A 27608-nucleotide genomic window follows, 5' to 3' on the forward strand; every position below is an offset into this window, starting at 1 on the left:
AAAAGCTTGGAAACCACTGCTATGGGCAATAAGTAGCTATTGAAAAGTTTCTGAGGGGGGAAGTGGTAAAAGTCATGTTTTAGAAAGTCAATCTGGAAGTTTTGTTGGAAAAGACTTTTGATGTGGAGAGTCTGGAGGAGAGAGACTTTCAGAAAGGAGGGAATAAAACAGGAGAGGTCACAAGAGAGGTTACTGGAGAAGGATGGGGAAGGGCAGGAATGTCAGCAAGGTGTGGGGAACAGCAAAAACAATTTTCTGGATTTCAGGGTCCATAAGACTTAAATTTTTAAAACACATTTATTTAAATCATAGTAAACTTGAGTTTTTTTATTTTGGGATATGACTATGAATTTCAACACATGTATAGATTTGTGTAACTACCACTGTAATTATTATAGAACAGTTCTATCACCCCTCCCAAAACTCCTCTGCGCTATTCCTTTATGGTCACCCCTACCCCCCATCCATAACTCCTGGCACTGAAGATCTGTTCTTTATCCTTAAAGTTTTGCCCTTTCAAGAGTGTCGTAGAAATGGAATCACACAGAACAAACTTTTGAGACTGGCTTCTTTCACTCCACATAATGCCTTCGAGAGTCATCCATGTTGCTTTGTGTATCAATGTTTCAAGAAACTCTGAGATGGGAAATGAGGCTGTAAAAAGGAACCATGGCTTGATAATGTTGGAGCCTGCATGTTTTTGAGCTGAAAAGAGTAATTATCAGGTTCTGCAAATTCTTTGGGGAATTCATTAACTTACTCATTTATGCAATTATTTACTGAGCAACAAATGTGTTAGGTACTGTTTTCCGCATTGGGATGTAATAATGAACAAAATGGGAATCCTCTCTTCCAGGAGCTTACAGTGCAGTGAGGGGAAATGAACAAGTCTATGAATGATGTCCTGTGAGGAAGTCATGTGTTCTGGGTAGAGGGGAGAGGGAGAAAAAGCTTTTTATTTTAGACAGAATGGTCAGGGAAAGCCACTTTAGCAGGTCAGATTTTATTGCAGACCTGACCTGAATGAAATATATGAGGGAGTCACATACTCATCCAGGAAGTGAGAGGTCCAGGCACCTTTAAAGGGTGCTGGGGTGGATGTGTGCTTGCCATGTTTGTGGAAAGAGAAGGAGGAATAGACAGAGCAGTGGAGAGAGTGGAGATGAGACCAAGTCATGTAGGGTCTTGGGAGCCATTGAAAGGACTTGAGGTTTTATTCAAAGTGTGATGGGCAGCCACTGGAAGGTTCTGAGCAAGAGTGACCTGCTCAGATTTATATTCCGTGAAGGTCACTTGTGTTGCTGGATAGAGAATAGACTCTTAAGAGAATGTATACAGAAGGGATTGGGAGAGTGGGGAGAAACTGAGGCAAAGCAGTCATGTAATATGGGTCTGAACTGATGGTAGAGAAAAATGGAAGAAAGATAAATGTAAAAAATATATTTTAAAGGAAAACGAAGTTTGTTGCCTAAGGTTACATAGGTTGAAGATTTAAGTAAGGGAAACTAAGGATGTTTGATGTGACCGTACCGACGTGATTGAATTAATATAAATTATGGCTTTCAAACTGTGCTCCTAAGAGCCCCTGGGATTTTGTTAAGGGGTTTCCAAGGGCGCCAGGAACAGTTTGGGGCAGGAGCCACATTTTCAACCCCTGCTTCAACCAGAGCAGTGCCAAGATGATCTATTTTATGTATTTGCTTCTCTGTAAAATTTTAATGGAATGAAGTGTTACATGGGGCGGGGGAGGGGAGGGGAACAGGGGGTTTACTCTGTGGAAAACCATGTACTCAAAAAACTTGTTTTTCAATGAGTCAAGTCTTAGCCTTTCCCACGGACAGAAGCTATTCTTGCCCCCACCGCATGGAGGCGCCAGGAGCACAGCTCTGACTCAGTAAGAAAAAAATATTCCCCTCAAATATTTTATTTTTTACTTTTAAAAATGAAAATGAATTCATAATACATCTCCTGTCATAAATTTCTAACATTCTACAACAAAATTCAGCAGGATCACATCTTTTTGCTGTATTTGTTTTAAAAATGATACATACTATACATAAGATTGTGCTGTTGTAACACAGAAGCTCCCGATGCTCAGCGGCTTAACAGAATAGAAGACACTCTTCTGAAGTCCAATGGGCTGGGGTTTGTGTGGGGGAAGTGATGGGGTTATCAGCTCCAGGCAGACATTCAGGGACCCACGCTGATGGAGGTTCTCCCATCTTCAATATGTGGCTTCAGAGGTCATTCTGGAATCAGGATCTACCCAGAAGATAGGGAAAGAGATAGCACACAGAATCACACAGGAAATTTATATGTGCCAAGCGTGGAAGTCACTTATTTCACTTCCACTCACATACCAAAGGCTGGAATTTGAGGCCACACCTAACCAGTTTCAGTGAACAGCTAGCTAACCAGTTTCTGCTGTCTATAAAATTGCAGTATGAAAACTGGAAAACATAAACCTGGGCCCTGGATTTATGTTTTGGCCTTGGGACAAGTCAAGCTACACTTATGTCTGAGTTTTTGTGACTCTGTATGAACACTGCAATGTGTAAGATGTGATTCAGAGAGTTTTGTTTACATATATGTTACGAATTGGCTACGCCTAAAATATGATGTGCTAGGAGTTCGTAAAATTTTTACTTTTTCTCGTTTTATCATTAGGAGTTCTGGTAAGATTTACCTCCCCTGTGAAGTCTTTTCCAACCTATCATCAGGTACTTTCATATCTCCCTCTGTGACTTACCATGTTGGCAGTATGGCTCTAATTTTTATGTGGTTGCATTTTATGGTTTTTCTCTATTCCACACCTCTTCATTCCTCATTCATCTGACAGTCCTTGAGCTTAGACTTAAATACCTTTTATTTGCTCTTTAACTCACTGTACATTCTGATTGTTGCGCTATATCGAGCAGGTATTAAGTACTGTGGCTGATTTATCAAATGAAATAAAGGCAGTGTATACTCATAAATCAGTGTTTCGTATCAATACCTAGATACCTCTAGGGCAGGGGTGTCCAGACTTTTTTCAATGTTTTTCACCAAGGGCCATATGCAGTAAAATGCACAAATAGCCGGGCTGCTCACTCGCTCACTCGAGGTGAAGTACATATTGCCTCACCTGGTTTATTTAAGTAAACTAAACATATTTTTGGAATTTGCTGCGGGCCAATTAACAATGGATCATGGGCCGCAGTTGGCCCGCGGGCCGCAGTTTGGACACCCCTGCTCTAGGGCATCTGTCCCTGGGAAGGCTGAGGCGTTCATTTGTTTCAAAAACATTAGCTGAATGCTTGGCGTCCTGTGTCTTGCTTCCTTCTCTTTCTCTTTTATTAGAGGCAGTTCTATAGACCAAGGAAATTTATGACTAGTAATGCAAGTTTCTAAGGGGTATGTTACTTGAGGTCAAATCACTGAATCAGCAGAAGATAAAATCTCTTTCCAAAAATGAGACTATTTTTGTGAGTAGACGAGGATCACTTTATAGGTATGTATAGGATTGGCTACACCTCGGCTGGTAATAAAATCTAGCCTGGTCTCAATCCAGAAAATCATTGAAATGTTTTTGAATACTTTTGCAAAAACCTCAGCAGGAAGTTGGAATTGCTATTGAGAAGCCAAAGCAGTGCATGTGAGGAATAGTCTTCGCTCTCAACTTTACAAACTTTTTATTAACAAGGATCATTTGTTGCTTTTGAAAGAAAGTTGGCATGATTTTAAAAGGACCCCAAAGCCTGTCTAAAATGGGGTCAGGAGAATCCCACACTCCCCCACCCATAGCCATAAGATTTTCCAAAATAGAGACATTTTGAAGATCCAGAAGAAGCTGGGGTGTTGCTTAATTTAGTAACCACATTTGCTTTTGAAAGTTGATTTTAGTGGAATGTTTGGCAAATTATCATATTTTTTGGTGGAATTTTAAACATTGGTCCTTCAAGAACTCCAACTTGTGGGAGCAAAAAGGACCTGAAGAATTGCGTTTTTTCCTCTCTGTCTTAGAGTAAGCCTAACTGGACGTAGCTGTGACACCAGTGTCCTGGGATCCTGTTCTCTTGAGCACTACCGGACGTGTCCTATGAATGGATGAGGATTCTGAGGAAAGACGAGCTCCCAGGGGAGGACTTCGTGGCCATAGGCTTGCAGGCTTTGAGGGCAGAATCTCGATCTTTAAAAATCAGAAAGCCTATTTTTTAGATGAGAAAGAAAGTTATCAGATGGACAAGACATTAACCTTTGAGGTCTACTACTTTTCCCCTGAGCATCCATTGTGCAATAATGTCGCTTGTGATTCCCATATTCTTTCTTTACATGTGCTAATATATTCAATTAGGTACAGTCCTGTCTTGGCAGGGGAAATAGCGTCTTTATAAGGTGTTTTGCATATCTCTGCTTTGGTTTAATTAAAAAAGGCCAGTTGATTTCTACGTTCTTGGAGATGAGGCATCTCCAGTCATGCCCAGTAACTACCAACAACGCCTTTCTAAAATTCTTATTTTCCAGAAGTAAGGAAAATGCTTTAAGAATTTGTTCTCATAGATTGAGTCGTCAAAAAAGGATTTTGTTAGGCCTCTGATCTTCCAAAGTTCTGATGAATTTAGAATAAGAGTAAACACTTTGTTTTTCTAATCCTCTTTTGTAGAGTCTTGTGGGAGATTTTTCTACTCTGTATTTTAAAATAATAATGCTAATAGCCATCACTTACTTAGTACTTTGTTCCATGTTCTGTAGTAGGCACTTTATGCATTAACTCATGTAATCCTTGTAACAACCCCATGGGTAAGTACTGTTATTACCTCTATAGTACAAATGAGGAAATAAGCCCAAGGAGATGGAGAAATTTGCCGAAGGTCACAAGCCTAGGAAATGGCAAAGCCAGGATTTATTTCATTCCAGGCAGTCTGGCTCCAGGGTCTGGCCACTTAACCACTGTTTGAGGGACTCCAAATCCAAGGATAAATTCAAGGACTTTTAATATTTTTTTTAAAACGCACAAGATCTCTCACACAAGTTTATACTTTACTGGTGTTTTTTATTTTTTCCGTCTCTATATAAAGAATCTTATTTATAATCTGATTTCAATTAAGGGTACATCTACTGATTGCCAGTTTTGTTAAAGCAGGCGAAATGCTTGACCTACAACATTTTCACTGGGTAGTCTATTATTTTTTGCTACTGAGCAAGAGGGCTGGCTTTTGGTCTGGGGCAAAATCTGCTAAGTATGTGGATCAGTTCTATTAATAATTTTTCAGTAACACATCTACTGATGTGATACAGCAGTGATGTTGTTTCAATATTACAAATCTCTCTTTTAAAGATTATATTGCTTTACAAAAACAAAAAATATTTTTGTAAGCATTGTTGCTTCATTTTTCTTCAAGGAATTTCATAATCTCTTTTATGCTTTCAAGGGTATTATGCATCATGGATTTTTGACCTACTGCTATTATCTTTGCTAATACCTTTAAATTTACTTTAAAAATCATACCAAATTAATACAGAGCAAATACATTGAAAAGTTATTATTTTCTGGAGTAACATTTGGCCTGCACTTCAGAATGCATGATAAATGCTACAAATCTTTGGACTCATTTTTATTCTTCACTTTATTTTTTTTATTCCAAAAGAGTTTAAAATATAGATAGAATAAAAAATACTATGTGGCAGAAAAAAATAACAAGATTCACAGACTTTTATTTTTTCATCATTTTGTCATATGTGACAAATTTCCAACATTTCGTAGAAGGTTTTGGAAAATCTATTTTACTTCAGATAGATAGATTTGAACAAGAATATGTCATTTAAAAACTTCGTATTATATGATTATATGTAGGCTGGAAATACATTTGGTTTGTCCCATTTAATTATTGCACTATTAAATAATAGCTATCCAATGGCAATTGTTGTCATAAGGTAAATACTTGTAGATTTAAATTGGGAACTCAAAGATGCCATTCTAGACAATATACAAACAGCAGATCATACAAACTGCAATGCGAATGTCAAATTTAATCCGTGACCGATTCCAGAGGAATACAGTAGATTGTTGTTATTCACAGTAATGTCCTTTCAAGTTGCTTCAGACACTGAATTAGCAAACACTGAACCATTGACTAGGGAAACTACAATGCTACTCTTTGGTCACAGCATTTGCATTAACCAATCAATACATAACCTTGTTTTACGTGTGTTTCTGTTTAAAGACACCTTATATAATAACATATATTGTTGATTCATTAACATTGAACTGACCGCCAACAACATTGTAACTCAGGCCTCAGGGAGGCTTATCTAACACGGTTTCTCTGGGAGGCACAGCTCAGCCTTGTTTTGTTTAGGAACACTGGACAGCACTGCAGCACTATGCCTGCGGGCCATACAGCAAAAATCACACAAAATGCAACAACAAAAGAAGTGGCACTAAATAGACCTGGAGCAGGACCCTTGCTTCCAGCAGGAGAGCTGAAACCAGAAGGCAGTGTGCCGCCTCGTTTGACCTCAGCTGGGAACGTGCACATCGGTGACTCAGAGTTTTCATCACTCTGCATGTCTGCGAATGACCGAGAAAGTGGCATGAGTATCGATTTGGGGATTGTAAGTACATTTCAGTGAGTGGATGAATTCACAAATATGGAATCCACAAATAATGAGGATTGACTGTTATTTATTTTACTTTTTATTGTTTTATTTTTCAATTGCAGTTGACACACAATATTGTATTAGTTTCAGGTATACGACATAGTGGTTAGACATTTTTGTAATTTACGAAGTGATCACCCTGATAAATCTAGTACCCATCTGACACCATACATAGTTATTACCATATTATTGACTATATTTCCTATGCTTTTACACCCCTGTGATTATTTTATAACTTCCAATTTGTACTTCTTAATCCTTTCACTTTTTCACCCAGCCCTCCAAGCCCCCCTCCCATTTGGCAACCATTAGTTTGTTCTCTGTATCTATGAAGAGTTGACTATATTTTTAAAACTTAAAGATATGCACTGATCAGTATGTCAGAAAACTGATATCTTATTTAGAAACCCAAGTTGTTCTAGATATTATTCAATTATCAAACTTATTCCTCCTTCATAGATTAAAGCAGCTGGTATATATCTAACCTTTTAGAGAAGACACTTTACTTCTATCCGTTGAAAACAATGTCATAATAAATGTACAAATCATCCATTTTCAAAATCAACAAAAGTATACTAAATATACAAAGAAATTTCAAAACAACAAGAATGTCTCTACTGTGGATGGTGTTCCTTAAAACACGCAGCTTTTGTGCAGTGCACGGCCTGACCAATCATATGGCAGCCTGGACTATAGCTTCGGTTGCATAGGGAAACACAGCAGGCAGAGTGAATGGGTTCAACTTTTGAGGAATACTGACTGTTCAATAACATTGACAACAAAGGGAAGAGAACTTCGAGGGCAAGAGACCTCACTTGAAATACCTGAATTGCCATTTATGTGGTGTGAGTGTGAGTAAGCGCCTCTCTGAACTTCAGTCTTCACATCTGTAATAACAGGATAATGATACTCACTTCAGAAGAGTTGCTTGGAGGAGGAAAAATAACCTATGAAAATTAGGAAAAAAGAAGCATATGATGTTAAGAATCTCCCTCTTTTCTAGTAAACAGAGGGGTTTCCTTGAAAGTTTTAGGACAGGGGAATAGTCTGGTCAGATTTTGTGTTGGTGTGAAAACGGATTAGAAACAGAGTGGTATAAAAGTCCAGATTTAAAAGAAAAACTCCTTAAAACCTATCCTAAGGCAGTGACAGCAAGAATAGAGACTGGAGAAACAGACTTAAGTGTTATTAGGTCTAGGTGCAAAAGTAATTGCGGTTTAAAAGGTTAAACCTAATTGCAAAAACCGCAATTACTTTTGCACTGACCTAATATTTCTGAGATTGAATTGTGTAGTTGAAGGTGCAATTCCTTCTGGAACCCTTTTGCTTAGCTGGGACACCCCCTTCCTCGCAGCAGCTGTGACTGCTGGCTGTTAACAGGCTGCCCCTCTCGCTGGAGACACCCTCCTGCCAATGTCTAACTGACATGGGGCTGCGGGTGGGAATGGAGCAGGGCGAGGGGAGCAGGTACAAAATGCTTGCCCCCTGGCCCCAGAGTAGGAAGTTAATTTCCAGGCTTGGCCACTTGCTTGAGTAGCTTGTTGTCCTGCTCTACCCTCTTTCACTTATCTCCTCCTCGTCCTAGGAACACTCCTCCGTGAACCACTTCCTTAAGAATCCTGACTCTCAGCTCTTCCAGGGGAACCTCAAAGAGAAAAGACTTTAGGAAAAGACTTTTAGCTGCAAGTAGGTAAGGAGGACAGAGGAATCAAAGAAGGCCCTTACAGGTACTTCAAGAACTCAGCCTTGAGAGAGGAATATGTTTTTGACACCATCTGGATGGTACACATGTCTGAACCCTGCTGAGACCTCTATAGAAACTCTTAAGATTCTGGCAGGTGGGTACAGAGATCCACAATTACGTGCTGTTTTTCCAACTACATACCGATGTCTGTGTGATGCCAGATTAATTCATATAATTTCACTGAAACTGTATATCACAACAAATAGAATGCAGAAGCAGATATGAGAATCCAAGTGTTTATTTTTAAGCCAGAGATGAAAAAGATTGGCAAAAAAAAAAAAAAAAGAAGGCCCTTATAAGGAGCACTTACTTCACCCCCAACTTTCTCTCATCCTCCTGATAGGTTGACATTTTTCTTTTAATAAATGAAGAGACAGTTAGAGAGGTGGTTCTTCTGACAAGTCTGCTGTCGGAAAGTGCTCTCTCTCCTTGAAATAGAAAAAATATTAACATTGATACTCCAGTTAATCCCTCCAAATTTTTCCTAAAATATTAAACTATTTTAAACTGGCCATTTTCCAACTGAAAGATCACTTCAGTAAAGCCATGAAGGATAGTATTATGTACAACAAATCTTTTTGACTAGTTGAGGAAATATAGATTAAAACTTGTTGAATTTAAAGTCAAATAAACATCCCATAAGTCCAGAAAATACAGGGTGCCAAAAAAATGTATACAAATGGACACTTTGGTCAACGTTGCTCAAGCAGGGGTTCGTCATTATCAGAAGTGTCTGTACAGTGATGGTAACCACTCTGAGCACCTCTTGTAATTGCAGAAGTCAAACATGACTCGTATTCATCTTTTGTTATTGGTATATATTGAGTATTACAATTTTAATACAGGTTTCCTTTGTTAAAATGTGTATACACATTTACTCAGCTAAACTATTTTTAAAGTACTCTCAATTTTTGATAAGAATTTTGCTCTTGAAAAGAACAATCTGTTATTTATTTTAACGATGAAACTGATGGTCCTTGAGTTGCTTATTTTCCATAAGCGAGGTCTCAGTAGTTCTCTAAGCTTAACCTATAGTAAAGTTATAAGATGGATCACATTTATTTTAGGTGCAAAATATATTGGAAACATGGATGGGGAAACAAAAGAAAATGGACTTTAAAAATAAATGATATGAAAATTTTATGAAGAGCTTTGGCAATGACTGATAATTGTTTTACAGCTAGGTGTGTCATCATATTAGAACATAAAAGAGACAGGGGATTTGTTTTAGGGTGAATTGGTAAAACTAAAATCATTGCTGAAGAACTCATTTTTTAAAGAGATCAAATAGAGATCATCAGCAAAACAACTGAACCAAGTCTGAGAAAGGGTAGAGAGTGGCTTTCAAAACCCTTAAATGCTCTGTCAGTTACCATAGCAGTAGATTTCTGTGGTCTATGTTTTACCATTGCATCTTCCACTAGGAGACTAAAGTAGTTGTTTGCCGTCTTTGGCAACATTTCATTCAGTTGCTTAGGAAAATATTTAAATCAAACATAGTACTCTCTTAAAACAATCTTTAAACGAATAAATTGCTCTATGAGTGGTTTCATTGACAGGTTTCTAAATATAAGTCAAAAGCCCCCAGGTTGTTATCAGATTACAAACTTTCTTATGACAAAACATGTATATTTGCAAGACAGACAAGGAACAAGAAAGCCCCAAAATGAAAGCCCAAGGGCCAGAGGAATATAGTTCTTCACTGACTCTCACAGCTACTTGGGAGGCATTTTATCTTGTCTCAGAGATGATGTTTATTTAACATGTTTCTCCACATGCCAGCTTTATAAATATATTTCAGGATAAAATTTAACATGATACAGAATGAGCTGGAAATTCTGGTTTAAGTTGGATGTGCCCAGGACTTCCTGTTTCCAAACTGCCAAATATGTTTGCCTTCCCCTATTGGCACCTCAGACTAAATTTGTCCCAAAGTGAACTCTGTCTTCTGCCTCCTCTGCTTTATGTTCTTGTTGCCTTTCAGGCCTCACCACGCTTCCTGGAGTCCGCTCCGACTCCAGTTGCTCCCACCTGACAATCTTCCCCCTCCACACCATCACCACTCCCATTGCCACCAGTCCCAGCTCTCACCTGGCCTGTGACAGCCCCTTCCTGTGAGCCTCCTCGCCTCCCCCCTGTCTCCGCCAATGTATCCTATACACTGTTGCCCTGTTATCTTCCTTTGGGTGCAGCACTCGTAATGTTGCTTTTCAAAAATCTGGCCAGCGGAAGAGTTCCCGTACACCATGTTCCAAACTCAGCCTGGTGTCTAATTAGGAACATCTCTCTTCTATAAAGAAGTAGTTATGTGAGGTGTGCTAGGTCACACAGCTGGTAGCTTCCTGTCTTTGTTGTCATTATAAAGAAAAATAGAAGTCTGTACTGAGGTATTCCGGGTCATAATGTATTGCCCACACATGCAGTTCTGTGAGAAATCTGGGCTGGGACATGCTTTGTGCACTTTTACTTTCCTTTCTTAAACTGTTGTCATACCCAGAGTTCCCCCAACTGCCAGCCTGTACGTTCTACCATCACTTGGGACTAGCCTACATCCAGACTCCATCCTCTTTCTCAACTCTCAAAGGACACATCACCAGATGCTGTCGTGAAGAGTCAGTTGGCTCATGTCTTGACATTCCAGAAAGTTCAGAGTCATCGGGGCAAGGGGTCATTCCAAGCACTTTTTCTGCTCCATCTACCACAAAAATATTGCTTTCACACAGAGAAAAATCTTCTTAACACTGATTAAAACATTTTTTAAAATTTTGTGTTTTTTTTCCGGTGATATTGACGTAAAACTGACAAAACTGTAAGATATTTAAAATGTGCAGTGATGATTTGATACACATTGTGAAAAGATTCTTCCCATCTAGTTAATTAATGTATCCATCATCAACACTGATTTTTAAAGACTGCGAATTCGTGTTTTCTGTTGCCATGAAGAAGTTATAAGGTTGATCAGAATGACTAGAATTAGACTTTATAAAATTGAATTCTGAAACAATTGGATGTAGAATTAATAGACAAGGGACTTTCTCAGGGTGGTTCTCTTCCAGGTGCCCTGAATTTTCATCAATTTATGTGTTTCATCTGGTAGTGTCGTTTCATTGATTTCATCAAGTGTGCATTGATTTCTACTGCAAGGAAAACGTGTACTATTAATAAGAAATTTCTGAAAGTCTTAGTTTCCACTAAGGACTTTTCTTTCTTTCCTTCCTTCCTTCCTTCCTTCCTTCCTTCCTTCCTTCCTTCCTTCCTTCCTTCCTTCCTTCCTTCCCTCCCTCCTTCCTTCCGTCTTAAAGTTGTTTCAAGTGAAAGAATTGAGTTGATTCTGGATTGGATATGTGGCAATGTTGCTATAAAATCAAAAGCCATTGTCAAGGCCAAGAAATCCTCAGACACAATAGTGGCTGCATGTAGGACGATTGGGTGGAATCCAAGACAAGCTGCCATCTCTTTAATTTTTAAAAAATTTTAGAATAGTACACTGGTCTGCCAACGGCCTTAAAGTGAGGTGAATGTGGGTTTCATTTTTTGGTGCTGCTACAAATTGTAGGGCCTGAGGCAGGTTACTCACCTTTTCTGTGCCTTCATCTTATGGTCTGGGGTCTGATCTCACTCTGCCACTGACCAACTGTATATACCCTTGGACAGTTTATTTCATTTCACTGTGATCGGTTCCTCATCTTAAAAATGGATAATCCTAATATCCACTTCATAACCTTGTTTCATTTAGTAGCTAATTACATGGAAAACACTGAGAACAGCTTTTGTAAGAACACGTGAGCCTTTCATAATTAGAAACTATGGTTGTAAATTAACACCAGTATTACTACTATTTATATTTCCCTGCGAAGTTGTTGAGAAGTTACATCCAAGAATGCTCAGAACAGGCTACACAATTTGTGGAGCCCGTATAAGATGAAAATGTATGGCTCATTGTTCAAAAATCATTAAGAATTTCAAGACTGGGGCAGCAGAGCATTAAACCAGCGAGGGACCCTTCTGAGCGCAGGGCTTGCAGCACACCCACGAAGCCGGCCCTGGACCTCGAAGCAGCAGAAGGGTTTGCACACAGTCAGTGCTAAATAAACGCTCGTTCACCTGTGTCAGCAGGCTCCTGCACCTCGCGCGCCAGCATTGTTAACACTGACCACTGGCTGTCACTGGTCCTGGATGTGAGGACAGGACCTGGAGTTGCGCTCGCGCTGGAGTCCTTGGTGGAGACCAACCTCCAAACGTGCTGTCCCCCCGTCGCTTTGGCAAGTGCCCGCCGCTCAGCCAAGCCTTGGCCTGGCGAGATGGGGCCGCCGAAGCCGGGAGGACACCCTCGGGAGGACCGCGGTCGGCCCTGCACCCCGGGACCCGTTTCCGAGGCCCCAGGCGGCCGGGCCACCCGGCTGGTTCGCGGCTCGGCCCGGCCACCGGGTCACGCAGGCGCCGCCGGCGTCCGGACTTCGCCCCCTCCCGCCGCGTTTGCTGGTTGCCCGAGGAGACGCGCGCGCCGGCTCGAGCGTAGCAGCCTCGCTCTCCGCGGTCTGGGTCCCGGCGCATCGCGGGGATTCGGGCGTCATGAGCCGCGGCGGCGCCTCCGGACCCAGGCGTCTGGATCCGACCAGCGACGCCGCCTTAGGCGACTCTTCGCCCGCGCTCGAGGTACGGTCGCAGCCCGCGGGCCGCGCGCAGGGGTGGCCCCGGCCGGCGTCCCGGGCCGCCTCGCCTACGGCGGGGAGAGCGCCCGGCGGGGAGGCCCCGGGGGCGCAAACTTTGCGTCTGGAGTGCGTGGGTAGGTCAGGTCCGCGTGTCCCCGCCTTGGAAGTGGACTGGGCTTGCCTGCGGCCGCTTGGTTTTAGGAAGTGATGGGCAGGTCATGAGTTTATGAAGTGCGTCAGAATTTCAGGTTGTACCAGTTTGCTTCTCTGACCATTTAAACGGGTTAAATTCTAAAAGCAGTGTGTCCGGCTCCTGTAGACCCTCCCCCAATCCCCCCCTCCCCCGTAGCACATATTCTTTCGTTTAATTTACACGACTTAGCTACTAAAACGTAATTGGGAGCAATTTCTTTAAAATCCGATGAGAAGGATTAATGCCAGTCCTGAGCAAAGTCGCTGGTCTTTTCGTTGCAAATCACTCCAGAAACATTAATTCAGTTGTCATTGGATCCCTTTCCTCATTTACTCTCAGGAGGTACTTGGGCATTGAGGACTTTTCGGGCATCGGGCACACACACACACACTTCGGGCTGGCTCAGCCTAGATTAATTATCCCCTTCTGGACCTGACATTACGGTCCCACAAGGCATAGAGCGTGTCAGGGATGGTTGCTAGAGAACGGGAAATAGGGTTCAGCTGAACTTCCAGCCTACGAGGTAGCCTAGCCACACAGACCATCAAAGTCCCAGCGGACACTCTGAGATTCAAAACCTGGGGTGGATGCTCTGACATACTACAGGAATTCTAATATTCAGCAGCTTTGATTGTTGCCGTACTTACATCTGACCCAATAGTGCCTTATTTCTGACCTATATTTAGATTTCTCTGATTCTTGGCGTGTTTGTGGAAAATTAATACCACATTGTACAAATAAAACAAATTTTTCTTCCATTTGACATTTGCATATTTTATCCCAATATGGGGATCTCTGTGAGTTAAGATGTTAGTCCATGCATATGTGTATAGTATTTTTATATTATTTATATTTGTTTGGAGAACTGATTGAAAGTAAGTTACAGACATCATGGCCCTTTAATCCCTAAATACTCTAGTGTGCATCTGTCTCTTAAAAACAAGAGCATTCTCTCACCAGAGTTTAACATTGTTGCAATAATATTATCTAATGTACACTATCTACTAAAATGTTGCCATTTGTCCCAATAATGCCATTTACTGCAAACATTTTTGCATTTCAGATCACACATTGTATTTAGTTGTCATGTGTCTTTAGTCTTTGTAAAACCTGGAATAGTCCCTCAGCTTTTCTTTGTCTTCAATGATATGTTTTAAAGTGTAGGTCATTTCTTTTAGAGTCTACGTTATTTGTTTTGTAGAATAAGTTTATCTGATTGTTTTTCATGGTTAGATTTTTGGTAGGAATACTATATAAGTGATGTGTCTCAATGCATCACACCAGGAGGTACATGTCAGTTTGTCCCACTATTGGTATTGTTCCTAATTGGTGGTATCTGCCAGAGTTTTGCACTGTAAAAGTGGAAAAATAAATAAGTTTTAGCAATAAAAAAGTAATCATATTGAGTAATCTTACTGATTCATGTTGAGATTTTTTTAGGATAAATTTTACTACTTACATAAAGGAAAATATTCACCAAGCTCAAGATTTTAATTGACCTGAAAGACCTAAATTTTATTGAGAATAAAAGTAGGAGCAGAACAGCCAGTATTTATTACAGTTAATTTTTTAGTTTACAAGATACTTCACTTGAGACAACCTTAAAAGTCAGATAGGGAAGGCAGGAATTTCCCATTATGTAGATGATGAAATGGCTTGCTCAATTAGCAAATGATGGAGCAGGAAACTTGCATATCTTTTTTTTGAAAGTTTACTACTTTTCCTACCACAAGATGATGCACTGAAAAACATTAAAATACAAAACAGGAATAGTATGTAACTGTATGAAGAAGGAAAATAGTGCAGAGACTTAAGGTATAAGCTTTAGGTTCAAGAAATCCTGATTATACTACTTATTATCTGTGATACTTTGGGCAAAAAAAAAAAAAAATACGTAATGTCTCAGAACTTTAGTTTCTTCATGTGAAACATGGGATCATGATACTTACCACATAGTAGAGTTTTGGGATGTCACAGTTAATATATGTAAAGCACCCAACAGAGTGACAGAATAAGTCCTCGTTTAGTTATTACTATTCTTTATAACTTTTGGAATTTGCCTTGGCATCAACACCACTATCACCCACTACTGTCTCCATCACTGACACCTCCGTTGGTACCTCAGCCACCACCTCCACAGTCAGTTATTGGGGGTCTGAGCGAGGCACTGAGGATACAAAAATGAATCTGACACAGTCCCTGCTCTCAGTGGAGAATCAAGATACAATCAAGAGAAACAGACACATAAACAGATGACTGTCTCATGGTATCACCCATGAACCAAATTTAATGTTGCATGTTTCTCAAGCTGTGTTTACCTCTAATTAAATCATCAGCAGAGTTTTTCTAGGCTAGAGAATGTGATGTGTACTAAGAGTAACATTGTCTGAATCAAAGTGTAACAGCTCAAGCAGGGAGGACAGAAACATGCTTTGTGGAAAATTACAAATGCAGCTTTGAGCTGAACAGTGTAACTTTGCCATGGGTTGAAATAAGGTACTGGAGCTGAAGAATGTTACCAATTATATAAAGTAATACAATCCGTTGGCAAAAAGCTGGAGCAGTCATTTGGTGAAAAGTGCTTGGATTTGGATTCAGAGGCTACAAACATACGGTGGCTTGCCAGCTACCTTGCTGTGGCAGTGTTTTCACACACCTGGAAGACCTGACCCAAAGTTATGGCTCCACTATATACCATTGTCGGGAATTGGAGCAAGTTTCTTTCCTCTGTAAAACAAGGGTTAGAATAACTATCTGCTGGGGTTCTTATGAGAAGCAAATGGAAGTAGCAATAAAATCTGTCAACAACTATAGCTCCTCAAAGCAAAGGATTTATGAAGGAAGTAGTCAGTTTTCCATTTATTTCTCCACCTTTTCAACTTCTTAAGAAATTGTGATAAAATACATATATCATAAAATTCACCATCTTAACCATATTTAAATGTACAGTTCAGTGGCATTAAGTATATTCACATTATTGTGCAACCATCAATCACTACCATCCATCTCTGGAATGCTTTTCATCTTGCAAAACTGGCACTCTGTACCCACTAAACAGTAACTCCCTATTTACCACATCTCCCTAGCCCCTGGCAATCACCTTTCTATTTTCTGTCTCTGAATTTGGCTACGCTATGTACCTCATGTAATGGAATCATACAGTATTTACAATATTTATTTTTGTGACTGGCTGATTTCACTTAGCATAATATCCTCAAGGTTCATCCACGTTGTAGCATATGTCAGAATTCCCTCCCTTTTTAAGACTGAATAATATTCCATTGTATGTATATATATGTTTCGCTTATCCATTCATCTGTCCATGGGCACTTGGGTTTTTTTTTTTTTAAATAAAAGTTTATTGGGGTGACAATTGTTAGTAAAGTTAGACACTTGGGTTTTTCCACGTTTTGGCTATTGTGAATAATGCTGCTGTGATCATGGGTGTACAAGTATTTCTTCAAGACCTTTCTTTCAATTCTTTTGGGTATTTGCCCAGAATTAGAATTGCTGGATCATATGGGAATTCTACTTGTAATTTTTTGAGGAATTGCCATACTCTTATCCATAGTGGATACACCATTTTACGTTCATATCAGCAAAGCACAAAGGTTCCAGTTTCTCCACATCCTTGTGCACACTTGTAATTTTTTTCTTCTTTCTTCCTTCCTTCCTTCCTTCCTTTTTTCTTTCTTTCTTTCTTTCTCTCTTTTTTTTGATAGTAGCCATTCTAATGGTTGTGAGGTCGTATCCATTTCCACTTTTTAAAGAACCATTTCCTCCTTCTTCTGGTTTGTTCCTTTTTTTCTCTTCCTTTTAATCCAACTCAAGCTTGATAAATAATCTGACTTTAATCACATATCTTCATATGGATTTAAGTCGGAAAGCTCCCTATTCTAGTATAAAGGAAAAATCCCAGATCTCAAAATGGCAAGAAAGGAGAGAAAAAGAAACAGAAAAACAGGGGAAAGGAAAAAACAAGATGATGATGAAAAGAAATACAAATATATCAGTAATTACAATAAATATAAATGGACTAAATGCTCATTTAACTGACAGAAGTCAGATTAAATGTTTTAAAATCCAGATATATGCTATTTATGAAAGACTCATATAAACAAAAGGATGTGGAAGTTTAAAGCAAAAGTGTATAAAAAGGTTTATCTGGCAAATAATAAGCAAAAAGAAAGCTGATGACCTACAGTAATATTATATAAAACAATTTTAAAGCATGAAAGCATAATTAGAGGTAAAGAGAGTCACTATAATGATACAAATTATATCTCTATCACATAATAAAAATTTTAATTTACCACGAAGCTGTAACAATTCTAAATGTGTATGCATATAAAAAATAGCCTCCAAATATATAAAATAAAAATTGACAGAAGCAAAAATCCATAAGGAGAGATAGATAAATCCACAACTAGAGTAGAACATTTTTAACATACTTCTGGTTAGTATCTGATAACCAGAAAAGAATTTGGAATAAAGGCCATATATGATAAACCCACAGCTAACATCATACTCTATGGGGAAAAGCTAAAACCATTCCCCTTAAGATCAGGAACAAGGCAAGGTTGCCCACTTTCTCCACTTCTATTCAACATAGTGCTGGAAGTTCTAGCCACAGCAATCAGACAAGAAAGAGAAATAAAAGCCATCCAAATTGGTAAGAAGGAAGTAAAATTGTCATTATATGCAGATGACATGATACTATATATAGAGAACCCTAAAGACTCCACGAAGAAACTATTAGACCTGATAAATGAATTTAGTAAAGTAGCAGGATACAAAATTAATATTTAGAAATCAGTTGCATTTGTATATAAAATATCAGAAGGAGAAAGTAAGAAAACAATGCCATTTACATTTGCTTCAAAGGCTATAAAATACCAGGGAATAAATTTAACCAAAGAAGTAAAAGAACTGTACTCAGAAAATTATAAGACACTGAAGCGTGAAAGTAAAGAAGATACAAATAGATGGAAATACATACCATGCTCATGGATAGGAAGAATTAATATCATTAAAATATCCATACTGCCTAAGGCAATATACAGAGTCAATGCAATTCCTATCAAACTATCAAGAACATTTTTCACAGAAATAGAATATATAATCCTAAAATTTATATGGAACCATAGAAGACCCCGGATTGCCTCGGCAATCTTGAGAAATAAGAACAAAGTGGGAGGTATCACGATACCTGACATCAAATTATACTACAAGGCTACAGTAATCAAAACAGCATGGTACTGGCATAAAAACAGACCATAGATCAATGGAACAGAATAGAGAGCCCAGAAATAAATCCATGCCTATATGGTCATTTAATCCACGACAATGGAAGCAAGAATTTACAGTGGGGTAAAGACAGTCTATTCAATAAATGGTGCTGGGAAACCTGGACAGACACATGCAAAAAAATGAAGCTGGACCACCTCCTTACACCATATACAAGAATAAATTCAAAATGGATTAAAGACTTAAATGTAAGATCTGAAACCATAAAACTCCTAGAAGGAAATATAGGAAGAAACTTTATAGCCATTACCCGGAGTAAGATTTTTACTGATATAGCCCCTCAGGCAAGGGAAGTAAAAGAAAAAATGAACATGTGGGATTACATCAAACTAAAAAGTTTTTTCACAGCAAAGGAAACCATCAGTAAAACAAAAAGGGATCCTACTGAATGGGAGAAGATACTTGCCAATGATATATCTGATAAGGGATTAATATCCCAAATTTATTAAAAACTCACTCAACTCAACTCCAAAAAAACAAACAACCCAATTAAAAAATGGGCAGAGGACATGAAGAGACATTTTTCTAAAAAGGACATATAGATGGCAAAAAGACATATGAAAAAATGCTCAACCTCACTAACCATCAGAGAAATGCAAATAAAAGCCACAATGAGATACCACCTCACCCCAGTCAGGATGGCTATCATCAAGAAATCAACAAACAAGTGCTGGTGCGGATGTGGAGAAAAGGGAACCCTTGTGTACTGTTGGTGGCAATTGCAGATTGGTGCAGCCACTATGGAGAACAGTATGGAGTTATCTCAAAAGTCTGAAAATGGAACTACCTTATGACCCAGCAATTCCACTCCTAGATATCTATCCGGAGAAATCCAAAACTCTAATTTGAAAAAATTTATGCACCTCTATGTTTATTGCAGCACTATACACAACAGCCAAGACATGGAAACAACCGAAATGTCCATCGGTAGATGACTGGATTAACAAACTGTGGTACATTTATACAATGGAGTGTTACGCAGCCATAAACAAGAATGAAATCTTACCATTTGCAACAATATGGATGGACCTAGAGAACATTACACTAAGTGAAATAAGTCAGACAGAGAAAGACAAATATCATATGATCTCACTTATATGTGGAATTGAAAGAAAAGAATAAATAAATGAACTAATCAGAAACAGTCTCAGAGACATAGAGGAAAAACTGAGGGTTGCTAGATGGGCGGGGTGGGGATAAGGGGGAAGGTGAGGGGATTAGAAAGCACAATCGGTAACTACAAGATGGCCATGGGGATACGAAAGTCAATTTGGGGAACGTAATCAATAATGTAAAGATTTTGTAGCGTATCTGATGGACACTTGTCTCATTAGGGAGCCCACCTCAGGGATGATGTAGATGCCTGATCACTGCACAGTACACCTGAAGCTGAAGCTGAACAATAATGAATGTCAACTGCAATTTTATACACACACATATATATATATATATAGTTATATATAGTTACAAGAAGTGGAGTACAGCATTAGGAATAGAGACAGTGGAAATGTAATGGCTGTGTGCGATGTCAGAGGGGTAGTAGAGGGGGGAGGGGGGTTATCATGGTGTGAGGGATATAAATGATAAATGTCTAACTATTACATTGTTTTGTACACCTGAAACTAACACAGAAAAATAAAAAAAATTAAAAGAAAATATTGACCTCTAAAATAAAAAAGAATTTGGAAAGGGAGCTGTTATAATAAAAGTGCTAAAAATACAAACTTGGTTAAGTTATTGTGAAGAAGAAGAAAAGTACATCAACTATTGGGGATATGGCTGTAAAAGTTAACAGGATGACTTTTTCCCTTTGCCCAAGGGAATAAATACCTTTGTACTATGAACTAATTAATCAATTGGACAAAATCCTAGAAACTGTACTGTGCTGATAGGGATTGAACTAGAAAAGTAATTAGATGTTTTTCCCTTGTTTTAAATAAAAAAGAGATTCATACTATCCCAAATAAATGACGACCATCTCATCATGAGAAAACATTAGACAAACCCACCACGAAGGATTTGCTGCAAGATAACTGAGCGGTACTCTGTAAGTGTCAAGGTTGTGATTGGGGGAGCCCAAGGACACATGACAACCAAATGCAATGTGGGGGTCTGGATTGACTCCTGGACCAGAAAAAGGACAGTCGGGGGAAAACTGGTGAAATGTGAATAAGGTCTGTGGTTTACTTAATAGTATTGTACCGATGTTAATTTCCTGGTGTTAACAAACGTACCTCACTTATTCAAGTTCTTAATATTAGGGAAGCTGGGTTAAGAGTATACAGAAACTCTCTGTTCTAATTTTGCAACTTTTTTCTAAGTCTAAAATTATTTTGAATAAAAAGTTTAAAAAATAAGTCATAAACAGCTAATTTATGTGCCCATCTAATCTTGTGTAACTACAACTGTTCGTTTCTGTTGGTATCTCATTTTCTTGGACCACTTGGCTTTAGAATGCAGCATTAGAGAAAGCAGTCAAAGAACAGGTAGGAGAAAAGACCTTTTTGAACACCAAACAGAGAGCAAGTTTTTCTTTGCATGTTCACAAAAGAGTGTGTGTGTATTTGCTCAGTGTTACCAAATATAATGTGTAGTCTCTTTGAAACAATCGTGAGTGCTCTTTGGTTTGTACTTGAATTAAGTTCACTGATTTAAAGACTTGCATTTTCTGGGTTCAAGGACAACTTAAAAACATTTAATGGAAAAAGGGAGTAACATTTGCTGCACGAGGAATTATTTATGCTATGTTCTTTACCCAAGGTTTCTTTTTTCTTTGTTTCACTTCCAGTTTTTTCCCTTTGAAATTGTCGCTTTGATCTAATGGAGAGAAGTTCAAAGGCATTGCTGAGGTTGACCAGTAGCACCGCATTCTTTCTCTTTTTGATACCAGCACAACCATTGATTAGGGTTTTCTATATTTACATGTTTAGTGTTGAATAAAATATTTTAAATATTGTTTATAAAAATAAATATTTGGATTTCATTTCTGGGTAACTGAAATAACTTCCTTTTCATGGACTGACGTTACCCTCTGATTTCCCTCTTGAATCTTCTCCGTCAGCTTTGTACAGAATTGATTTTTTCAGCATATTCAGGTCATCACAGTCTAATCTCAAAGTCTGTACAAAGGGGAACAATTTAAGACCTGGCTATAATTATCTCATTTCCCTAAGTCTCTTCTATTTCAGAGTAAATGAAGTGGGTAGTAGTGGAGAATACCAAAAAGAAGTCTTATTAATTTCTCAATTACAGTTGACATACAATATTATATTAGCTTCAGGTGTACAACATAGTGATTAGACATTTATATAAGCTATGATGTAACCATCCCAATAAGTCCAATACCCATCTGACACCATACATAGTTATTACAGTATTATTGACGATATTCCCTTTGCTGTGCTTTGTATCCCCATGACGGTTTTTATAAATGGCAATTTGTATATTTTAACAAAAGGAAGTCTTGATGTTGAAATCTTGTGACTGTTTAGACTCAGCAAAAATGAGAACTGGGGAGGAAATCTGAAGCAGAAATATTCTACTTAGTGAATCATTGTATTAGTCACCCACTTGGCAAATATTCATTGAGTCTTAGGAACTCTGTTAGGGACCAAAGATACAGAAATTCTTTTCTTCATCAACTATAAATTCAGCACCTATTCTAAAGCAGGCGCTGTTTTAGATAAGGTCCACTTATCATAAAACTTATATTCTTGAGGGGGAAATAGATAGCCAAAAAGTAAAGAAATAGCTGAACAAGATAACTTTATGGTAAAAAAAAAAAAAAATAGTGGTAAATGCTTTGAAAAGAAAAAAAAGCAGGACAACCAGATCAGGACTGACTGGGGTGAAAGGTGGGGTCTCCTTCAGATCTGGTGGGTAGGGAAGGCTCTCCAAGGGGATTACGTCTGTGCTGAGTGGTGAGTGATGGTGATGGGAGGAAGTGTCCTCAAAGATAACAAGGGCCAACACAGGCCGTTAGGCAGGAATGAGGGTGATGGGATTAAGAAGAGTACATTTTGTAGAATGTCCCTCAATTTCAGTATGTCTAATGTTTCCTCATCATGAGATTCAGGTTAATCATTTTTGGCATTCATGGTAATTCTATATGAGAGATTTATGCTTTTCTCAATGTATCACGTCAGGAGCCTTAAGTCAGCTTGTCTCATTATTCATGTTACGAAAGACAAAGCAAGGCTGAGAACCAAGTTAAACAGACTAAAGACACCTGACAACTATATTCATGCATTCACAGTTGCTCTAAGGAACATTCTTGAGATAATTGGTGAATAATGTCGTTGTTAAAATTCTCAAATTTGACAGTTGTATGCAAAGGAATGTCCTTGTTGTTCTTAGGGGTACATGCTGAAGTATTTAGGGGTTAAGGGCCAGTGTCTGTAGATTACTCACAAATGATTCAGCACTCATAATTGTAATATGCATATGGAGAAAAGAATAAATCCAGTTGTGGCAAAATGTGCTCACAGTTGGCCAATCTAAGTGAAGCCTATTCTTGAGTTTATTAGATTATTCTTGTAACTTTTCTGTATGATTGAAATAATTCTTAAAAAAATTATGTGCCTGTAACAAATGGGGTTACAAAATAGAAGAGCTGGTTTCTAACTATTGAGCTTACGTTAGGTCATTTAAAAATGGTAATAAATACCAGTTTAAAAAAGAGAAGATGAGCATGGCTGGAGTAATGGTCTCAGATAAGGATCTAGAGGAAGAGACACACAAGCAAACACAATCACACGGGTGCTCTAGTAGGCCAGGGGAAGGGGTGGGGGAGGGGAAGTTTTGCTGAGGTTACTGGACAGAGCTGATGTTCATTTTGCAGTGCCAGTAGGGCGTGCCAGTGAGGTTTAGTGACAGTTGGCGCTGGGATTGTGATTCTCTAGCTAGCGATGCAGATTTGCAAGCCATCAGATATTGGAAGCAGTTGAAATCTCAGGAGGGCATGAAGTAGGCCAGTTGGGGTGTCTTGAGGGTCGAGGACAGAACCCCAAAAAATACCAAGTTAAGGAGTGGGTGAAGGAGGATGACTGAGAAGGGGAGGTCAGACATTTAAGAGAAAAGAGATGCTTCGATTCGTGGTGGTGTGGGAGACGAGTAAGGAGAGTTCAAGGAGATGATGCTTCGAATGCCACAGGGAGGTCAAGTCAGGGAAGGAGTAAAACACGTTGCTTGTGCTTGGTGGTCCGGGCAAGCTTCTCCCAGGAAGGGAAATTTCAGCGGAGCTTTGGAAGGTGAGTAGGAGTTACTAGGCAAAGGATTGGAGTTGGCTGTGTTGGTGTGGTTTCCCTTCCTTGCCTGAGGAGTGGATGCTGGGCTGGATATCCCCTCAGGCCTAATGAACACTCCCGGGAGCTGTGCCTTAGCGCTGCTCTAAGAGGCTTCCTGGGAAGCAAGGGAATTCGCTTTCATAATATCCCCACCGCCCCCCACTCATCTCAGGCGTTAGGTCCCAAAAGGACTGGCACCATCTAAGCACTGGTGGTGTCTCCCCTTCAGTTCTCCTTTTCCCGTATATTGGAGCCACACTCCCCCTGGATTTATTTAGAACTGAGAATTAGAACATTCGGGAACAGCTACCCAAACCAACGATTATAATTTTGGACATATTGGTTGTTACTTGTTTCTTTTGGATAGTAATTAGCTAAGTATTTTAAGGCCTTTTCTGGTCCATGATTTAAAAAATCATGCCATTTGGGTAAGAATGCTTACACTCCTGTTCACAAAGGCAAATGGACAGGCTGGCATTTACTTAAAAGCAAAATTAAAATATTTAGATATATTCAAGTTTACAAAAGTTAGATTTTTTTTTTCAAGACACAGGTGATACAGTTTTGTCTCACATCATTTTGACCTTGAGACAAATTATTCCTTCCCTAATCTGGCAGCAATATTTGCATGAAAATTGTCGTAACCTTGTGTACAGCGTGGTATCAACCTCAAGGTCATATTCTTGTGCAAATACTGTGTAGGATGGTGAATTTTATGTGTCAACTTTGTTAAGCTTAAATATTTTGCCAAATACGAACCTAGATGTCACGGTGGAGGTATTTTTCAGGTGAGATTAAGATTTAGATGGGTAGATTTGAGTAAGCAGACTACCCTCCATCATGTAGGTGGGCCTCATCCAGTCAGTTGAAGGCCTTACAAGAAAGACTGCGGTCCACGAGGAAGAGGGAATTCTGCCTCTGGACGGCCTGTGGACTCCCGCTGCAGCATCAGCTCTTCCCTGGGTCTCTAGCCTGCCGCTTACCCTGCAGATTTCGGACTCCCCAGCCCCCACAATCACATGAGCCAGTTCCTTAAAATAAATCTCGCTCTCTATGTACACATTTTATTGGTTCTGTTTCTCTGGAGAACCCCGACTAATACACAGGGTAACTCCATTTGGAGTCCTTCCATGCTTGAGGAGTCTGTTAGAACAAATGGGTTTGTAGTTCACCCCAAAGGCCAGTGCCACTGAGGCCCACACGTGCTTCACACCTAAACACAAAGGCTAGTAATCAACAGAAGAAAACTAGGAAGTGTTTGTCATGGCTCCTGCCTGATTTCCTAGACAGACAGGACTGATGTATCCATCAGTGCCTACTCGGGCCCAGCATACTTTAAGGGACCTGTGAGAAAGTTTTCTTATCTTCTAAAATCAGAAGAGAAAAAAAGAACTTTTAAGTTGAAGAAAATATTTTATACATAATATTTTCTTACATTCATCTTTTTACCAATGCAGTCATAAAATATAATTTTAATATCTTTATGGAGGAAATGGCACATGAAGGCAAAAGTACATAGGGCCCTCTAGGACAGCGGTTAGAGTGCAATGCTCGTGACACCAGGGTTGCCGGCTTCATCCCCACATGGGCCAGTGTGAGCTGTGCCCTTCACAACTAGATTGAAACAACTGCTTGACTTGGAGCTGATGGGTCCTGGAAAAACACACTTAAAATAAATAAAAGTTAAAAAACAAACATACAAACAACGTACATAGAGCCCTCAAAAGTTATAATGTGGCACTGTAGGGGGATGAAACTGTGTATGAAAACATTGTATAGAAAGCATTGATAAGTAATAGAGTTAATAGTAAGAGATAGGTTATAGAAACACTTTCAGTTTTATTGAGATATAATTGACATACAGCACTGTAAGATTAAGGTGTACAGCATAGTAACTCATCTTATATATATAGTGAAGTGATCACCACAGTAAGTTTAGTCAAGATCCTTCATTTCATAGAGATACAAAAAAATAAATGTTCTTTTCCTTGTGGTGAGAACTTTTAGGACTTTCAAATATACCGCATAGCCATGTTAACTGTAGCAATTATGTTGTACGTTACATCCCCAGGACTTACTTATCTTATAACTGGAAGTTTGTGCCCTTTGATCATCTTCATCCAGTTCTCCCCGCCTCCCCCCCACCCCACTCTGGTAACCACGAATCTGATCTCTTTTTCTGAGTTTTTTTTTTTTTTTTTTTTTAAGAGTCCACATGTAAGTGACATCACATAGTATTTGTCTTTCTTTGTCTGATTTATTTCAGTTAGCATAATGCCCTCAAGGTCCATCCATGTTGTTGCAAATGGCAGGATTTCCTTCTTTTTTTATGGCTAAATAGTATTCCATTATCTATATGCATTATATATATGTATATATATATATATATATATATATATATATATATACACACACACACATATATATGTATATATAAAGAAGTTGTGAGTAGATACAATGGAAAGAAAAATTTGTGTATATATATGAGATATATATATATATACACAAACATATATAATATATATACAAGTTTTTCTTTCCCTTGTATCTATCGATCTCACAATTTATAAGTTTTTTTTTGCACTGTATCTATCTATCTATCTCACAACTTCTTCATTTATTCATCCTTTGATGGACCCTTAGGTTGCTTCTGTTTCTTGGCTTTTGTAAGTAATGCTGCAGAAAAATTTATCTTAAATTACTCGCTCCTGAAACTGGAGACGTATTGTTTACATGAAACTGAAGAGCATTGAAATGAAGTCCAACAAGACTTAAGTCTCCCTGTGACAATTTCATGGCACTAGAGAATTGATCTTTTGGAAGATGGATTAAATTATATTTCAAGAGCATTCTAAGGGAAATATTCCTGAGGAGCCAATGTGAATAAACAGCTTACTAAAGTATAAAGCACACCACTCAGCATAGGCACTAAAATATTGCACGTTGGAAAAAATTTCAATTTAAAATAATTTATTAAGTGTTTTATAATAGGTGGAGTGGAAAAATCCCACTTGGGAAGAGTTTTAGAATCCTTTACACATGAAGATATATATATATGATAATGATGAAGAAATTGTTGCATCTAGTTGTCAACAGAGATTTTTGTTTCCACCATTCCTCTCACAGAAGCTGTTCTATGTGCGGCAATGTTCCCACATTTGCATTCATTATTAGCCTCATCAGTCCAACACCCAACACCTCCCATGGAGATATAGCCAATATAATGCTAAACACTGCTAATCACTTAAAACAGGACCTGAAGTTAATTAATTTGCCTGTGCTTTTCTTTGCATCCAGCTAAGAAGGTGTCTTGCTAATGTGAATAGATTTAAAAAAGGAAAACAATTTCAAACAACTTTATATTAAATTAAAATATAAGCTTCTAAATGGACTAGACCCACATTGTATAACAGTTATGAATTTCTAGAAAGCAGAAGGAATCTTCCAGAAGGCTTGGAAAAAGATTCATGAATTTTATTAAAGTTAAATTCTTTGAATTTAACATTAGTTACGGAAATGCAACTCATTACAACAGCCAGACTTACAGACAGCAATATTGAAGGTCATAAAATAATTCAATTTAAGGGAGAAGAGACATTTTCAACATTTAACCAGCTATATATAGAGTGTGCCAAAAAAATGCATACACATTTTAATAAAGGAAAAAACTGTATTAAAGTTACGCTGATGGTAACCACTTTAAATACCTCTTATAATTGCAGAAGTCACACGTGACTTTTATTCATCTTTTGTCATCGGTATATATTGATTATTACAATTTTAATACA

At 38.6% G+C, this 27608-nt stretch overlaps 2 protein-coding genes across 11 annotated transcripts in view; one reads left to right on the forward strand and one right to left on the reverse strand.

Annotated features, from left to right (window-relative positions):
- Window positions 1–317: 317 nt before the first annotated feature.
- LOC109449329 (uncharacterized) lies at window positions 318–12937 on the reverse strand. 6 transcript variants are annotated; one of them, XM_074333713.1, is made up of 5 exons: window positions 12488–12937; window positions 8694–8811; window positions 7464–7586; window positions 6431–6550; window positions 318–2262 (listed from the first exon to the last, which is right to left on the reverse strand). In XM_074333713.1, exon 1 carries the CDS (start codon window positions 12935–12937, stop codon window positions 12527–12529), a length of 411 nt encoding a protein of 136 aa, XP_074189814.1. In that variant the 3' UTR covers window positions 318–2262; window positions 6431–6550; window positions 7464–7586; window positions 8694–8811; window positions 12488–12526. The 6 variants fall into 6 exon arrangements, with proteins under 6 accessions (XP_074189814.1, XP_074189818.1, XP_074189815.1 ...); XM_074333716.1 differs by lacking the exon at window positions 318–2262 and adding an exon at window positions 10978–11078 and having other exon boundaries at window positions 4994–6550; XM_074333717.1 differs by lacking the exon at window positions 6431–6550 and having other exon boundaries at window positions 7464–7526.
- CCDC170 (coiled-coil domain containing 170) overlaps window positions 12841–27608 on the forward strand; it is an 82849-nt gene continuing 68081 nt past the window's right edge. For all 5 annotated transcript variants that reach the window (XM_019735450.2, XM_019735451.2, XM_074333710.1 and 2 more), the window contains exon 1: window positions 12841–13039. In XM_019735450.2, the coding sequence (XP_019591009.2) occupies window positions 12956–13039 (84 nt within the window). In that variant the 5' untranslated portion in view covers window positions 12841–12955. The remainder of the gene's footprint in view (window positions 13040–27608) is intronic.

The sequence above is a fragment of the Rhinolophus sinicus genome, linkage group LG05 (assembly GCF_036562045.2).
Source record: "Rhinolophus sinicus isolate RSC01 linkage group LG05, ASM3656204v1, whole genome shotgun sequence".
NCBI classification, from domain to species: Eukaryota; Metazoa; Chordata; class Mammalia; order Chiroptera; family Rhinolophidae; genus Rhinolophus; species Rhinolophus sinicus.

What these genes read in the sequence shown, in the direction of transcription:
- LOC109449329 (XM_074333717.1), bottom strand. Translation starts at nt 12,937, where the DNA reads ATGCGCCGGGACCCAGACCGCGGAGAGCGAGGCTGCTACGCTCGAGCC.